The sequence below is a fragment of the Neofelis nebulosa genome, chromosome 3 (genome assembly GCF_028018385.1).
Source record: "Neofelis nebulosa isolate mNeoNeb1 chromosome 3, mNeoNeb1.pri, whole genome shotgun sequence".
NCBI lineage: Eukaryota > Metazoa > Chordata > Mammalia > Carnivora > Felidae > Neofelis > Neofelis nebulosa.
This window is the reverse complement of record NC_080784.1, coordinates 27082164-27098946: the sequence shown is the minus strand read 5'-3', so window position 1 is coordinate 27098946 and position 16783 is coordinate 27082164. Positions and strand designations below refer to the sequence as shown.

At 46.9% G+C, this 16783-nt stretch overlaps 1 protein-coding gene across 1 annotated transcript in view; it reads left to right on the top strand.

The window, feature by feature from the left end:
* LOC131506483 (low-density lipoprotein receptor-related protein 2-like) overlaps positions 1–16783 on the top strand; it is a 44852-nt gene that overhangs the window by 21251 nt on the left and 6818 nt on the right. Inside the window, exons 14-28 of the mRNA XM_058720149.1 lie at positions 497–808; positions 1429–1641; positions 2870–3064; positions 3852–4067; positions 5828–6066; positions 7604–7733; positions 7952–8136; positions 9390–9576; positions 10151–10369; positions 10768–10951; positions 12404–12605; positions 12692–12856; positions 13033–13233; positions 14686–15235; positions 15658–15783. Coding sequence (XP_058576132.1) covers positions 497–808; positions 1429–1641; positions 2870–3064; positions 3852–4067; positions 5828–6066; positions 7604–7733; positions 7952–8136; positions 9390–9576; positions 10151–10369; positions 10768–10951; positions 12404–12605; positions 12692–12856; positions 13033–13233; positions 14686–15235; positions 15658–15783 — 3324 coding nt within the window. The remainder of the gene's footprint in view (positions 1–496; positions 809–1428; positions 1642–2869; positions 3065–3851; positions 4068–5827; positions 6067–7603; positions 7734–7951; positions 8137–9389; positions 9577–10150; positions 10370–10767; positions 10952–12403; positions 12606–12691; positions 12857–13032; positions 13234–14685; positions 15236–15657; positions 15784–16783) is intronic.

The following is a 16783-nucleotide window of genomic DNA, read 5'->3' as shown; positions in this document are numbered from 1 at the left end:
ATCATGTCTGTGTCTTCTGGCTGTGGGTCACCTCCCTATGTGTCCATCCCACGAATGACCTTTGATACCACCATTGTGGTTTCCCTTTAGTCTCTGCTTTCCCGCAGCAATCTCAGTCCTAGGCACTTGACATGTAATTGATTGATTTTCATACTTAACCGATGAAGAGGGATGTGAATCCAAAGTTGCAGACCTGCATTCAAGTGTCAGCGTTGCCACGTAGATCTCTAACTCCTGAAAGGTGGTGAATCTCTCCCTTAGCAGCTGGTTGTAAGGGTCACATGAGCTGGTGCTACAGACAAGGTGCCAGCACCTTGGATACCATACCAGGATAGGTATGATGGGACTCAGATGAATGAGCCATGTAGGCTTGTTAGGAACCAGTCTTTGCATCCTAATTGTTTCCAGTTGAGTCCATCCTTAACTCGAAACTTAAGACCATGCATGAGTGTATTTGAGTGTCCTTTCTAATGGAAGTTCCTTCTCCTCCTTACAGTCTGCTCGGCAAATGTGGATGTATCCACTGGGGACTTGTACTGGCTGCCCTGTGACAGAAGTGCTATTCAGAAGACCAACATTACTGGCCCAGACACACATACCCTTTACAGGACAGGCAGTATTATACTGCATCTTCTTCTCAACTGGCCAAAGAGGGTGATCTACTGGGTAGAGAGTGGGAAACATTTGCAAAGTATGACCCTTGATGGCAAAAGCAGACAGGAAGTCTGGATGGGCACCTGGACGGCCGACACCCATATGGCCTTAGACCTTGGCTCGTCTAGCATCCTCTGGACTACCAAAGGGTCAGGTAAGTGCAACACCAAGCAGCACAGTTGGAAGAAGCTTGGGACGGGAGGTGGCGGGAGAATCTTGTCTCAGCACAAGGATTCCGGCCATTTTTAGAACTAGCTAGACCCAGGCTCAGATTCTGACTCTCGTAGGCAAAGCTGGGACCCATGTCACTTACCTCACACTTGGTTCCATTTGTAAGTCTGGATTCTTGACTTGAAAGGTAGTAAGCTTCAGAGCTAATATGCTTAATAGCTTTTTGTCCAGAATCTGTTTCTGTTCCCGTGAGTGGAAGTAACAGAACCCAACTTCCATTGCAAATGGAGCAGAGATGCTTCAGCTACACTTGACACCAGATACGGCCTCTGCCTCGTGGCTGTTGACGGTCCTCTCACCCAGAAGCCATCTCCAGCAGCTGGCGCCTGAGTGTGTTCACAGACCTCATGTGAGGCGGTAAAAGCACACCTGATGCTTCCATGTGGCAGATCTCACTTTCCCGGAGCTTTGAACACTTTCCTTGGACTTATTTTCAGTTGGGGTCATTGAACCTCAGTTGAGTGGTGCCCATGACCCCCCTTGCCCCTGCCGTCACAGGTTGCATGTTCTCCGTCAGCTTGTAAGAACTTGACTCTTCCTTAGGGTTGCAAAGTCTGAGCCTCCTAAAGAATAGAACATACGCTTTGAACAAGGCCTGGAGTGACGGCATTATAGCGGCCCACGAGCCCTACCTGGTGACCGTGCGCAGAGGAGCTCTCCTGCTGTGGAACAGGAGGATGCCGGAGCCCTTCTCCGTGTCGAAAGAGCCAGACGTAAGGAAAATGATCATCCTGGCAGAGAATCAGCAGGTTTCAGGCGAGTCTTCCTGTGTGGGGTCATTCTCTGAAATCCACTTTACCTGCCTCTTGTCAGTGTGTTTGCAGAGGAATCTTATATTGGCAGTTGTCCCGACCCACAGGTCAGCAGGCCTTCTCCTAACTTCCCTATCCTGGAAGAGTAAGAAGCTGACACGTTTCTTAAAATTTGCTAAATGACCCAAGACCCCGAGCAAATGCATAATAAACCTCTGGCCGTAAAGAGATCCATTTAATTTGTTCTAAACCACTTTCCCGGACAGGTTTTACCAAGGAACCCCCTTCCTCCAGGCAGCAACATCTTGCGGAGCATCCTGTGCAAAGCTGCTCTGGGGCTGTGGGTACCAGGAGAAGCGGTTCTTTCCTGCTGTTGAAGCTGTACCTGTAGTTCAGATTGCCCTGCTTAAGGCTGGCTTACCTTTCTCTCTTCACCTATGCCTTTGGCCTGGAGCCCAAAAATCTGATCCTGGATCTTGCGGCAGAAAAAGAAGAAATCCTGTCACAGGATTCAGGGGGCTTTGTCAGAAAGAGTGGCCAGAAGTCCAAAGGAAGGGTAGAAACAAGGAGGGCAGAGGCATTCTGTCCTCGATGTGCCCACTCCATAGAGATCTCTCCTCTCCCTCTTCTGTCTGAACTGCCTTACCTTTTGATTCATTGGTTGGTTTAGCCTGATTTTCAAGGCTGAGAAACATGAGGCATAGGAACCTATCTCTTAGGGAATAAAGTGTGCCAAGACAAGGTTAACATTTTGGTAAAAACCCAACTTTGATTATCCTACAAACTGATCTGTTGGGTTGCTGTGCTAGTTGTTGAACGTACTAACTGGTAACTTTTAGAAGTGAAACTGAAACATCACAACAAGGGAGTGTCCACATTATGCTGCTCCCTGTCCCAGATCACAAGACGCTATAGCAGGGAGCCAGACAGAACAAGTCTGGCTGAAACTTGATTTTTTATTCCTAGCATATGGCATCAGGCAGTGAAAAAAAGTCGGTAGGCCTGAAAGGAGAAAACAGTTGGCCAAAATTTGAAGCCATTAGACGATGGGCCAATGCAGCGCATCTAATCTAAGGATCTAGGCTTTGAGTCCATCTCCCTGCTTGTCCCGATGAGGTGGAGAAATGGCACTACCCCGCCGTGACGTGGTTTTGGAGGAGGGGGACAATGGGAGCGCATCTCTGTTGCTGAAACCTTAGGGACTGATTTCCTGAAGCAACTGTTTATTCTAGATCCTGAGTTGGAAGGGGCAGCCACAAACGGCCCCCCCGCCCTTCTTCCGGCGCCCCCTCTGCTTTGCCCCCAATCCTCTGTCCCCTGTCAGAACGGGGAGGAATGCGTCTCTCAGGAGTACCTCTGCGATGGCAAACGGGACTGTCAGGATGGCTCGGATGAAGGGAACTGTTCCCACTTCTGCAACAGACCAGGTTTGTCACGGTCTCCTGTCTAGTCCTTTGTGCCAGGCATATGACGCCACTCCGGCCGGGCACGTGCTATGAGGTACCATGTTTATATTCTAATCACGCTTTGCTTTCTTAGATAAATTGTCATCAATAAAGGTCAGAGTCTGTCAGAGTGTGGATTCTACCAGTATCCGTTTTATCACATTGAAGGCAAGTGTTCTACTGGCTGTAATTTAACTGGTGCTTCCTTGCTTCCTCATATTTGCATAAGTGTTCCAGGATTTGCCTTTAGAAAGGCTGAGCCATAAAGTGACCTAAATAGACCACTTGTAACAGATTTGGAGTGTCCCAACAAGTGTTTAAAGTAACCAAACCAATATGAGCGCTTATGGAACAACTTAGTTCAGCTTGTTAATATAATTGGCCTGAGTACTTTACTAAAGCTTGCTCATGGATTAGATAAGCTCTAAAGCTCACACAAATAGGATGCAAACTCCAGGATGAGGGGGAGTTCATCTAATTTTATATTATTTATTTTTTGAAATGTTTACTTATTTTGAGAGAGAGAAAGAACAAGAGCAAGGGAGGGGCAGAGAGAGAAGGACAGAGAGAACCGCAAGCAGGCTCCATGCTGTCAGCGCAGAGACTGATGCCCGGCTCGAACCCGTAAACCGTGAGATGATGATAGGAGCCGAAATTGAGAGTCTGGCGCCTAACCGACTGAGCCACCCAGGCACCCCGAGTTAATCTAATTTTAAGTCTTCAGTATGACTGAGTATATGATGAGAGCCTCCGGTCCTTTCCATTTTAGGAGTCTTCCAGTGTCTGAACAGAAACCAGTGCATTGAGGGCAGGTACCACTGTGACGGGGCTCAGCAGTGCTCTGATGGGTCCGATGAGCTGGACTGCTGGGAGCCCACTGAAGATTGTTCTTTGCGTTGTGACAACAAGACCCGCTGTATCCCTAAGAGCTGGCTGTGTGATGGCAACCCAGACTGTTCTGACAGGAAAGACGAACAAGGATGTAGTAAGTGCCATATGGCTCCCTTGGAGTGTTTGAAAATGCATTACGGTTGATTCTCCTTATCTGTGATAGTTATATTCTATAAAGTTGCCACAAACACTGAATAAGCAGGTATCACATCATTGCTCGTAGAAAAAAATGCAGGGTGAGGTTTCAGAGAATCTATAGCGATAATATTTTTGTCAACCAATCCATGTGTAACCTTGTGTTAGGAGTATTGCTGTTTAGAGACCACTTGATAATATATTGTTGACTCATTAACAATGAAGTCAGAGCCAACAGCATTTTAACTCATGCCTGAGCAAAGCTTATCTCATACATATATTTTCTCTGTAAGGCTTCTTGCACTCATGAATGCTAGACAGCCTTTCTGCACTATACTTGGGGGCCTATTTAAACAGCAAAATCACCAAAAATACAAAAATGTGGGAAGTATGGCCCTAAACAGACTGCAGAAAGGACACTTGTTTCCAGTGTAAGGACCAAAACAAGAAGGCAGAGCGCCGCCTTGTTTGATCGCAACTGGAAATGTGCGTTAGACAACACAGATGTTTTGCTGCTGTATGTGTGCATCTTTTTTTTCTTAAGTTTATTCATTTATTTTGAGAAAAACAAAGACTGTGTGAGTGGGGGAGGGGCGAAGAAGAGGGAGAGAGAAAATCCCAGACAGGCTCTGAGCTGTCAGTGCAGAGCCCGATGCTGGTCTTGAGCCCGTGAAACCGTGAGATCATGACCTGAGTCGAAACCAAGAGTCGGACATCTAACCGGCTGAACCATCCAGGTGCCCTGTGTATGTGTATCCTCAGATGACCAAAAAAGTGTGGGAGCACAGATTTAGGAAGGGTGTTACAAATTTTGGCAAGCAGGCGAATGTGCAAATAATCTGCAAATAACAAAGATGGACTGTACTTACCACAAAGTGAACAGACTAGGACGGAAGGTTCCAAGTTGGAGGGACAAGATTCCCATTAGTGGGAAACCAGTCTACTTGACAGCACATTTCTTGAGCTAGAATCTCCCTCCTTGAAGATTGTAATTTTGATCCTAGGTCTTCTCATGTGATGGGCTATCCTCATCTATAGGTGTTGCCACTTTCCCCTCTTTTTTGTGGGGTACACGATCTTTCTTTTTAGTCTTCCCAATGACTTGTTCCGAAGACCTCGATCATTTTGTGGGAATAGGGTAGAAGAGAGATTTTGGAGAAATTGAAGTGGGCAGAAGAGGGAGCTGGTCGAGGTACCATGATGGATTTGAATGTGGAGGTGACTGGGTAGCCAGATGATATGACTGTATTCGTGCGTATGAGAAGAACATTAGGAGGAAGAACCCAAGGTATCATTTACTTTTCAATACATATTTGTGGTTTTGCCTGGGATCTGACCTTTTTTCTTGAACCAAGCAACTTCTGTCTGTAGGAATGGAGCCCATGAACAGAACATGTAGGGTATGTTGGATGTTGTGAGAGACTTTCTCTTTTCATGGATGACATTAAGGTCCTGCAGGAGAGTCTTCCTCCCCAGCCTATCCCAGTGTCCTTCCACATGTCTCCATCCCTGTCCTCTAGCCCTTGTTCTCCAAGACAGGATTTTTCCGGGCAAGCTTAGTAGGCCTTTTCTGACCTAACACTGCTCGAACCACCTTTGAGGGCCAGGGTTTAGTTCCCAAGGTGACAGCAGGAGACTGAAGAGTCTTCAGACCATTTCTTTTGCCATCAAACTGCTTCCACCTCTGGCTGAGTTCTTACCTAAAGTTCTATTTTCCAGTTCATGCAAAATGCAGCACACCTGAATTTCGATGCAAGAGCGGCCAGTGCATATCTAATTTTCTGCGCTGTGATGGCAATCAAGACTGCCTGGACCACTCCGACGAAGAGGGCTGTCCTGTTGCTTTGCCTCCGCGGTGCCCGTCAGGGGAGGTGAGGTGCCGGAGGAGTGGAGAGTGTGTGTCAGCAGAGTGGCTATGTGACCGTGACGAAGACTGTGAAGATGGAACCGACGAGAAGGTAGTGTACCCTTCTTCAGAAAAAACAGACTCCTCGGGGAACCTGTGTGGCTCAGTCAGTTAAGCGTCAGACTCTTAATTTTGGCTCAGATCATGATCTCACCATTAGTGAGTTTGAGCCCCATGTTGGGCTCTGTGCTGACAGCGTGGAGCCTGCTTTGGATTGACTCCCCCTTTCTCTCCCCCGCCCCCACACCCTGCCACTTTCTGTCTGCCCCTCACCCACCCCAAATAAACAAACATTAAAAAAAACTTAGGGGTGCCTGGGTAGCTCAATCGGTTAAGTGTCTGACTTTGGCTCAAGTCAAGATCTCTTGGTTCATGAATCTGAGCCCCTCGTCGGACTCTGTGCTGACAGCTCAGAGCCTGGAGCCTGCCTCACATTCTGTGTCTCCCTCTCTCACTGCCCCTCCCCTGCTCATTCTCTGTCTTTCTCTCTCTCAAAAATAAATAAACGTTAAAAAATATTTAAAAAAAAAAGCAGCTTAGAAGAACAGATTTCTCCTCACAACAGGAATACGTGCTTCCCTCTAGAAAACTTGAGAAAATACAAGAACAGAGAAGGCTCTCCTCCTTACTGCTCAGAAAGTTACTCGTAACTACATTGAAGTGTCCAAAGTGAGAAGATCTGTTGAAACAAAAATGTTTAAGAGGTTTTTATTGTAGGTTTTCAAATGTTCGGTCTTAATGGCTGTGGCTTAAGTGTCCCACTCAGAAGCTCTGCTCACGTGTCACCATGAGGGGCACTGAGGCTGCCACGTCGTATGCGAGGTGCAGCCTGGCTAGAATCCTACGGCTCGTGTTGGACCTTAAGAAAGTACTTACTCCTGAGTGTTTTTTCCCTCATCTGTCAAATGTGTGGAAGATGTGGCTGCTGGTACCCGAGGGGCTGAGAATGCATCTGAAGGTTCGGGGCTACAGCAGGCATACAGATGTCCCCTCCCCTCTTGTCCCAGATCTGAGTGTCCAAGTCAGATTTGGTGCAAATTGATGCTATAACTTTTAACATGCTAGGGTGTGGGTTTGATATGGTAAAACAATCTAAAGAAAGTTTCTAGAGCACATTCTTATGTTTCTTTCTTTTACTTAAAAAATTTTTTGATGTTTATATTTGAGAGAGAGAGACAGAGCATGAGCGGGGGAGGGGCAGAGAGAGTGGGAGACACAGAATCCGAAGCAGGCTCCAGGCTCTTAGCTGTCAGCACAGAGCCCGACGAGGGGCTCAGATTCATGAACCAAGAGATCTTGACTTGAGCTGAAGTCGGACACTTGACTGGCTGAGCCACCCAGGTGTTCCCATTCTTATGTTTCTTAAACGAAGACCTTTCTTCCCACTTCCACCCAGGTTCAGTTTACCTAGAACTCCTCGCCTAAACTCTGGCTACTGAGAGCGTTTCTCTCTGAGTTTGGGGGTTTTCTCTGGCCTCATTGCAGAGGGGACCTGAGCATTGCCTCGTAACCCAGGCCTGTTCTCCCTCTGAGAACTGCTTCCTGGGCTCTGAATGCAGGTGTCGCTGACGGAGCCACTGTCTCCGCAGGACTGTGACCCTGAGGAGCTTCGCTGTGGCTCCAGGCAGTGGTCCTGTGCCAGCGGGGAGCAGTGCGTGCCTGATGCGTGGCGCTGTGACGGGCAGAGAGACTGCAGGGACGGCAGTGACGAGGCCGGGTGTAAGTGCAGGGGCTCCGGTTGAGGGGGGGGGAGGCCTCAGGGGTGCCAGCTGCCGGCCTCCTCTTGGCGTGAGAAGCCAGCTCCACAAGCAAGCGGTGCGGGCGCTGACATCCACCCCCTTTCCAGAATGGAGGCGTCTTGATGGCACGTCGTTGCTGCAGGAGGGGTGTTCGGGGGTCGGGGGCGGCCTATAAAAGTAGAAAGTCCTCCTCTCCAGGCCCCCCCGAGAAGTGCCAGAGTTCTGAGTTCCAGTGCGGCTCCCGTGCCTGCCTCGACCTCCGCCTGGTGTGTGACGGGAAGGAGCACTGTCCCGATGGCTCCGACGAAGGCGGACAGTGTGCGTGGCCAGCATGCAGCCGAGCGCGGTGTTCCCACGCCTGCTACCAGTCCCCGCACGGGCCTGTGAGTTCGTCCAGCTACTCTTCTCCAGCAGCCATAGACTTGGTTTAGCGAAAGGGGGCGACGTCCTCACTCAGGCTGTCCCTGACTGCTCCGGAGGCTCTAAGTCTCATGTGGCAGAGCCGCCCCGACCCATCCTCTGATGTCCTCTGAGTCCTTCCCAGCTCCTAGGGAATCCCGTTGAGCTCCTTCCCCATGTCGTGTCTCCTGGAACCATAACACCCAGCCTGCAGAAACTCCACTGCCTGCGAGCTGTGAGCTCAGGGGGACACGTGGGACTGAGGCAGAAGTTTTGAAGGAAGTCCCTTCCATGTGTGTATTTGGATGTGGCCTGCCATTAAACTGAGGAGAGCCACAGCCTGTGCTCTGGTCTGGCATTAGTAGTTGGCCGAACATCATGAACTTGCCTGACTCTGATGGGCAAGTAGAAGAAAACGGTATTCTGATGTCCCATCATAGTAATGTCTCTCTCTGTTGGCAGACTGCCGGTCTGCCAGTTAAGTCTCCATGCCTCTTACTGATTCTACTGGGGTTCTAGGGTGTCATGGACTGAACTTGGATCCCTTTGTTGATTCAGGAACCATGGTGGTGGCAAGGGTGTGAGGTGTGCAGCAAGGTTGATAAGACAGAGAATGACTATATTAAAAAAAATTTTTTTTACACTTATTTTTTGAGAGACAGAGAGACAGAACACAAGTTGGGGAGGGGCAGAGAGAGAAGGAGACACAGAATCCTGAGCAGGCTCCAGGCTCCGAGCTGTCAGCACAGAGCCTGATGCAGGGCTTGAGCTCACAAACCGTGAGATCATGACCTGAGCAGAAGTCGGATGCTCAACCAACTGAGCCACCCAGGCGCCCTAAGAATGACTATATTTAAAATGAAGTTGATTCTGGGGCACCTGGGTGGCTCAGTTAATTAAGCGTCGGACTCTTCATCTCGGCTCTGGTCACGATCTCACAGTTTGTAAGATCGAGCCCTGCTCTGGGCTCTGTGCTGATAGTGTGGAGCCTGCTTGAGATTCCCTCTCTCTCTGCCCCTCCCCAGCTCATATTCTCCCTCTCCCTCCCTCTCTCTCTCTCAAGAATAAATACATAAACGTTAAAATTTTAAATGAAGCTGGTTCTAAGAACTTTTTTGTTTTCAGCTGTTGAAATTGAGTGTATCACCATGTGCTTTTAATAGCAAGGTGAGGCCTTTTCATCAATGTTATGTATCGATGTCTTCAGGAAGTCTTTATGTTTTTGAAACTCATTCAGGTGTGTGCTTGTGAGCCAGGCTTTGAGCTGGAGAGCAGCGGCCAAGTCTGCAAGGACGTGGATGAGTGCCAGAAGCCAGGTGGTCAGCCTTGCAGTCAGACCTGTGTCAACACCGAGGGCTCCTATGGCTGCACCTGTCACCCTGGCTACTCCCTGGAGCCTGATGGCCATACCTGTAAAGCAGCAGGTAAACTGGAGCCCGGACGTCTCCTCAGCCCCGGATCAGGAGCTTTGAGCTTCTAAATTTTCCAGGAATACGAGTGCAAATCTCCTTTCTCAAGTCCTAAATGCCCCTGCCTGCTTTCTGTCTGCAGAGCAGGACTAGCACGGTCCCCAAGCCCCCTTTTTATATGTAGCCATTTAGGTTGGGTTAGAGTCTGAAGGTGTCTACAGATAAGGCATCCTTGTAACAGAACCACAACTCCGGCTTCTGTCACCACCGGTCAGCCTTACCTGAAGTTAGAATGAGTGTCAAAAGTTCCAATAGGCACTTCGTTCCTGCCCACTATGCACAAATCCTTAGTTAGAAATACTGTTTTCAGTTTACGCTAGCCATGCCTTTCTTCTGAGTATCTTTGAATTGTGGGTATTAGCTCAAGTTTAATAACATCGAGGGGAGAACTACTTACATACCAGCTGGCTAGTGTCCCAGCCTGGCAGTGAGAAGGCAAAGACGACTTTGTTCTCTTATTCCTTAGCCCATGCTGGGTTCAGCAATCAAACTCCTTAAGGCTGTGCTGAAAGCCGTTCTAATTTGGCAGGTACCGAACCAATCCTGCTTGTGGCAATTCAGTTCAGCCTACTCCTCTATGGCTTGAGGAGCTTGAAGGAAGATATTCTGGCAACCGTAGACAAGAACATGATGATTTTCTCTATTGACTATGACTTAGTGGGGCAGAAGGTCTTCTGGACGGATGTCGGTACGGAAAGTATTAAGTGGATAAGTATGGACACCAAGAAGAAAGGGACCGTGGTGAAAGGTATGTCCCTTTGCGCAGACTTCATGCTGCCCTTGTGAATTACATATAGCGTGAAAAATAAAATGAGTGGCCATTAACATTCTAAACACTGATTTCATTAAATCTTCTTCACTAAAAGAGATCAAAGCCTGCTAATTGGCTGGAAATGGAAAGATGCGTTGTCACCCCAGAAGACAGTGGGGCCAAACTGTCAGCCAGAGGCCATGCCATTATTTCTAATGGCTGTCTTCCTCTAGGAGTAGAACTTGGGAGTATTTTAAAGATTGCTCTGATGGGGATGCAGGTACTCATAGGAAAATGAATTAACATGACATTCAAGCCTGAAGCCTAGGAGCCAAAACCCAGTAAAGGCTGTAATTTAACCTCGATTCACATGTTGAATGGCTTCCTCTCTTCAGGGATAAGGTCAGACTGTATAGTGGTCGACTGGATCGGGAGGAATCTGTACTGGGTGGATGGGACAGCTGGCCAGATTTTGGCAATTCGGCTGACTGCTGTCTGGAGAGGAAAATCTGAGCACACGATTGTCCTGGATGATGACGTGACTCAACCACGGTCTTTGGCTTTAGATCCCCTAAACGGGTGAGTCCGGGGATCACAACGCCAGTGAGGTCCTTTAGGTTTGTCATTCCTCCTTAGTTCTACCCTGGTTGTGTTCACCCAACACAGAATGAGTGAGTAAAAACCTATCTGACTTGACTTTAGATCTTATGGTGATGTGGGTCAACCAGACACATGGTAATCGTAAAAGTTTCTGGTAAAAGTCCTTTATTTCAGTGAAGTGAGATATAGGTATGCTCACTTGCTGGCCCACCTACACTTTCTTCTGCTAAGATAATGCTCCATTCGGAGGTATATTTTTTTATGGGTTTAAATGGCAGGAGGAAGGAGAATGGAACTAGGGATAGTGTTTAATTTATACTGATGTGCTTGATGTTAGTGGAGGAAATAATTATGTGTTGGGCTTGAATCTAGGTTCTTCCATCCAGAGTCCTTTCTCTGTGGAAAGGGCCAAGAACTTAGAGACCACGTTTTGTATCTGTCAGAGCCAAGCCTTCACTGGGATGGCCATGTGTGTATCAAATGTAAGAACAAGACAGAGCAAAACTTAGGATCCAAAGGTGACCCATATCAGGGACCCTCTGCTTTTCTCACCCTTTCAACACCTTTAACCATGAATCTGTTAACATGGTCCTCAGGAAATTGGCAATAGTTCCTGATGCATCTAATGGCTTCAATTGTGACTAAGAATAAGGTCTAAGGCACACATCTTCCCATAGAACTAGCCTACTTTCTCGCCCAGAGAAGATCGGCAGGTTCCCTGGCTGTTTTCCAGGCCCAGAACTAAGGTATTCCTTGGCTGCTTCTATAGCTGTTATGATATTTTATCTCCAAGTAATGACTAAACAAGCACTGTAAAATTCCAAGGGAAACTTTCTTTTACCACTCCATAATTTCTTTTTTTTAAATTTTTTAAAATGTTTTTATTTATTTTTGAAGGAGAGAGAGACAGAGCATGGGGGGGCGGGGGGGGGGGAGAGGAGCAGAGAGAGAGGGAGACACAGAATCCGAAGCAGGCTCCAGGCTCTGAGCTGTCAGCACAGAGTCCGACACGGGGCTCGAACCCACAAACTGTGAGATCATGACCTGAGCTGAAGTTGGACACTTAATCGACTGAGCCACCCAGGCGTCCCAGCATTTGTTCATTTTTGAGAGACAGAGAGAGACAGAGCGTGAGCTGGGGAGGGGCAGAGAGAGAGGGAGACAAAATCCGAAGCAGGCTCCAGGCTCTGAACTGTCAGCACAGAACCTGATGCGGGGCTCGAACCCACAAACTGTGAGATCGTGACCTGAGCCGAAGCCAGACGCTCAACCGACTGAGCCACCCAGGCGCCCCAACCACTTCACAATTTCACACAAGGAATAGACCAAGTTTGAGGAAAAAAAAATAATTGGGCTAGAGATCAGTATTTTAAGGAATGAATCAATATTTTCTGTGAGGTAATACTTTAAAGCTGACTTTCATCTGCACAGGTTAATGTACTGGTCTGAAATTGGAGGAGAACCTCAAATAGAACAAGCCGGGATGGATGGTAGCAGCAGAAAAGTACTCATCGATCAAGGTCTTGGCTCGCCAACCAGCATAGCGCTTGACCAGTTTAGCTGGAAGATATTCTGGTCTGATGACAAATTTCACTGTATTGGCTCTGCTAATCTAGATGGCACTGGTATTACTGTAAGTGTCCCTTGGTAGTAGGCTGTATGTAATGTCTTATGCCTTGTATAAAACTCATCCCAGAAACCTCATCGCCACCATTTTAGATGCTGCAGCTAACTCGAATCAAGAGCCCCTTTTCGGTTGCTGTGTTTGAAGATGAAGTCTTCTGGTCTGAGATGAAGACGAGAACCGTACAACGCATGAAGAAGACAACAGGCAAGGACAGGGCTGTCCTCATCAAGCGTTCTGAACAGCCGTACGGACTCAAGGTCTACAGTGTACTCTTCAAAGTTTGCCCCTCAGTCTCCCTAAAAAGGCCATATGTATGAACTTCCCAAGTGCAAACTAGTGACATCCTTCTGTCATGATTAGAAAGCAAGATTTACTCATTAGCTATTTGTAAGGATGCGGTGATGCATAGTAACATCTGGCTGCTTTCTTCCAGATCATGCATGAAGTGCTCCAGCCCAAGTCTACCAATCCTTGTCTGGACGCTGGATGTTCTCACTTGTGCCTTCTGAGCCCACGCCGCAAGGGAAGCTGTCGTTGCCCAGTTGGACTCCTGCTCGCAGACGATGGCACCACCTGCGTTCCACTCGAGGAGTCTGCATTTATGTTCCTTGTGTTGCCCACAGTTATCATGCAGGTACTGTTCCACAGCCTTATGTGTCTGGGCCTGGGCCGCAGTCCATTTCAGACCGAGTAATTTGCATTCCCCACGCACAGTTATACATAGTAGGGGCCCTTGCCCTTGGAATGTTCTTTTTTTTTTTTCTAATTTTTTCTTTTTTTATTTAGTGTTTATTTCTGAGAGAGAGCAAGAGAGAGAGAGCACAAGCAGGGGAGGGGGAGAGAGAGAGGGAGACACAGAATCGAAGCAGGCTCCAGGCTCTGAGCTGTCAGCACAGAGCCCCATTGTGGGACTCGAACTCATGAACTGCGAGATCATGTCCTGAGCCAAAGTTGGATGCTTAACCGACTGAGTCATCCAGGCTCCCCTAAATTTTTTATTCTTTAGTCTCTGCACTTCATCTGGGGCTCAAACTCACAACCCCGAGATCAAGAGTCACATGCTCTACCAACCAAGCCAGTCAGGCACAACCCCCACCCCCTTGGGATATTCTTCAAATACAATTTAAATTCTAGCATTCACTGTGTGTTGGGAGCTATCATGACCAAAATAAAGACCAAAATAAAGAGGCTATGAAATGAAGACCACTTCTTAAGAAATAGCACATCAGAACACAGGTGAGGGATCTGAGAGTGGGATTAATCTTGTTTAGTTGTCCAAGCATCTCACTGGTGGTGTGGAATAATTCTAAATACAAGCAGCTCAGCTGGGTTCTAGACTGGTGGGGGAGGGTGAGTAGGTGGGGGAGTACATTTTGTGAGGGAACTTTTCTTAAATCATAGGAGGTACCAACAAACAAGTCACTTCTAACTTCTGTCCTATAGAGACGATTTGTCAGCTTTGGTACTTTAAAGTGACAAATGCTGAGGGGTGCCTGAGTGGCTCAGTTGGTTAAGCATCGGATTCTTGATTTCGGCTCAGGTCATGATCTCATGGTTTGTAACAAGATCGAGCCCCACAAGAAGCTCTACACTGGTAGCGTGGAGCCTGCTTGGGATTCTCTCTGTCTCTCTCTGCCCCTTGTGTGTGTGCACACACATACTCTTTGTCTCTCTCTCAAAGAAGCTGATGAAAATGAAAAATGTTGGGGTGAAAGATTGACTTCAGTTTCAGTAAGATATTAATAGTGGAGTCTCATTTAACGGAGAGGGCCTTTCATATATAAATGTATCAAATCAACACCTTGGACACCTTAAACTTACACAAACGTCATAGGTCAATTATAGTTCAAAAATTTACAAAATAAAGGGGAGGGCATTTAATGAAGGAGTACCTCTTTAAAACCCATGGATTCAAGGACTTTTAAGTGCTTAAAGCTCCATGAAGGGCGAAAAATAACTGCTATCGGTTTTTAGAAGATAAGTTCAAACTCTCATATGTTCCAAGCAGCGTGACGTTAATGCAAAATCAAGGTGAAGAATGACACTAGATTCAGCTGGTGCCATCCACCTAATTTTTTCCCCACAGATTTATCTGAAAAATCTAGAAGCGTTACTAGGACAGCCAACTTTACCAGAACATAGGATACTTCCCTTTGCCACTGTGAACCAGCTTGCATCCTTGGACTACCTAGTCCAAGAAAAGGCTCTCTACCTTTCAGAGTTGGATAATGGTGATATCAGGCTACTGAGGCTCAAAGAATCTGGAAAACTCTCTTGGAGGAAAATCCTATCCGTGGAGGGGACCGTGATCGACTTTGCTGTGGACTGGTTGAGTGGAAACATATATTGGATTGACAGTGAGAATCCCCACATCAATGTGGCTTCCTCAGAAGGTCAGTGTCCCACTGTCCTGTTCAGTGAAAACCTCTACCATCCTGCCTCTGTTGTGCTCCACCCACCCTCTGCAGTCATGTGCTTTGTGGACCTGGGTTCCCAGGAGGATGGTGGGCGTGGGTCCAGCATTGAATGTGCCTCCATGGACGGCAGCAGGAGGAAGGTGCTGTGGCAGAAATCCCAGGTCCCTGCAGGCCTGACCTTTTCGGATTCGGGGACCCGAGTGTACTGGGCCGACACTGGTAAGCAATTATAACCTATGCCCTAAATGTGAGTCCAAAGGACTCTTTGGCCAGAGTGAAATAGTGATGTCCTGCTTTCTGGTCTTCAGCCATGAAGACCTTCAAATAGCATTTAGGTCTGAGTTTATATATTCTGTACCACCTTCCAAACAAACACAATGATTCCCCATTCTGAGTAGAAAGTAATAGGCCGCAGAATCATGCAGTTGCCCCTTTGTGAAGGAATAAAATCAAGAACTTAACAAATGTGCACGAGCAAATTGTGGTGTATCTCTGTTGGAGTGAATGAAGGAGAGTGGTCCTTCAGAAAATGCATGGTAGATCATATCCTCCTGGAGGGGAGGCAGGACAAGACCCAAAGAGCTACAGGATAGAGTATGGTTGTTTAGGCTAAGTGAGATTAACTAAGCCTCTGTTTCTAGGGAGAGGACTCATAGAAAGTATTCAACAAGATGGCTCTAGATACAGAGTAGACCGCAGAGGAATTGAGGGCCTTAACCTCTTTACATATGGCCAAGGCATGATGTTCTGGACAACAGTTGATGATGGTGGGTGTCTTTGTGATCTGAATTTACTCCTGGATCTCTAAAGCAAATCTTTTAATGCTTAGCATTGATCTTTGGTAGGGTCTTTCTTCTGGAAGAATAGTTAAGCAACTTCTCTAATCTAACGTGTATATGTAACAGAGATTCTATGACTTGGGGAAGCTTTTATGTGAAAAAATATTATTCTTCATATACGAACAGGCTTAATCCTGTTCTACCTGAAATTTCCAGCTTTCATTAAAAGCTCTCTGCCTTAGAGGACATTGTGATATGGTACAGAGAGAACTGGGCCAGGAATTGGAACCAGGTAGTATAACTGCTATGCTGCTTGGTAGCTACAACACCTTACCTGTAAAATGAGGACAGTACATGACTCACTTGACTAAATATGCATGGAGGTACTAAGCGAATTACAGAACATTCTGTACTTGCAGGGAATTTCTAGAATTTAAAGCGATTGTCCTAAACCACAGTGTTCTAGTATGTCGTTTCTGGCTAGCATCCAGATTTGGTAAAACTGGAAAACGCTATTTAAAAGCTGTCTCTTTTATAATTTCCAAATGCTGGTCCATTGACCACTTGGGCTGGCCACATCACAACTGCAAAAACAAGTTGTCAGATCCTACCCCAGAGATGCTAATTTATTAGGTATGTAGTGAGATCTTTGCTTTCTGTTGTAAGATCCCCTGGTGATGCTTATCGCAGAAAACCGTTTTCAGAAATGTTTTAGAACAATGTTTAAAATCATTACCCATTATTTGCATGGGCTGTATTTAAATGTCTCATGCCCTAATTTTCTGTCTTTGTATATCAGGATGTGTACGAATGTGCTCAACATAACTTAGACCTGACTTTATTTTGGAGGAAGGCATAGAACTGTTTTTATTTATCTTAAATTTCTTCGCAGAAACAAGATTTAGAAAAACACCTTTCTCTCTGGTAAAACTCTTGTTACTCAACTGGAGTTGATGCAGATGGGTGACAGTTTCCATACTGAGCAATT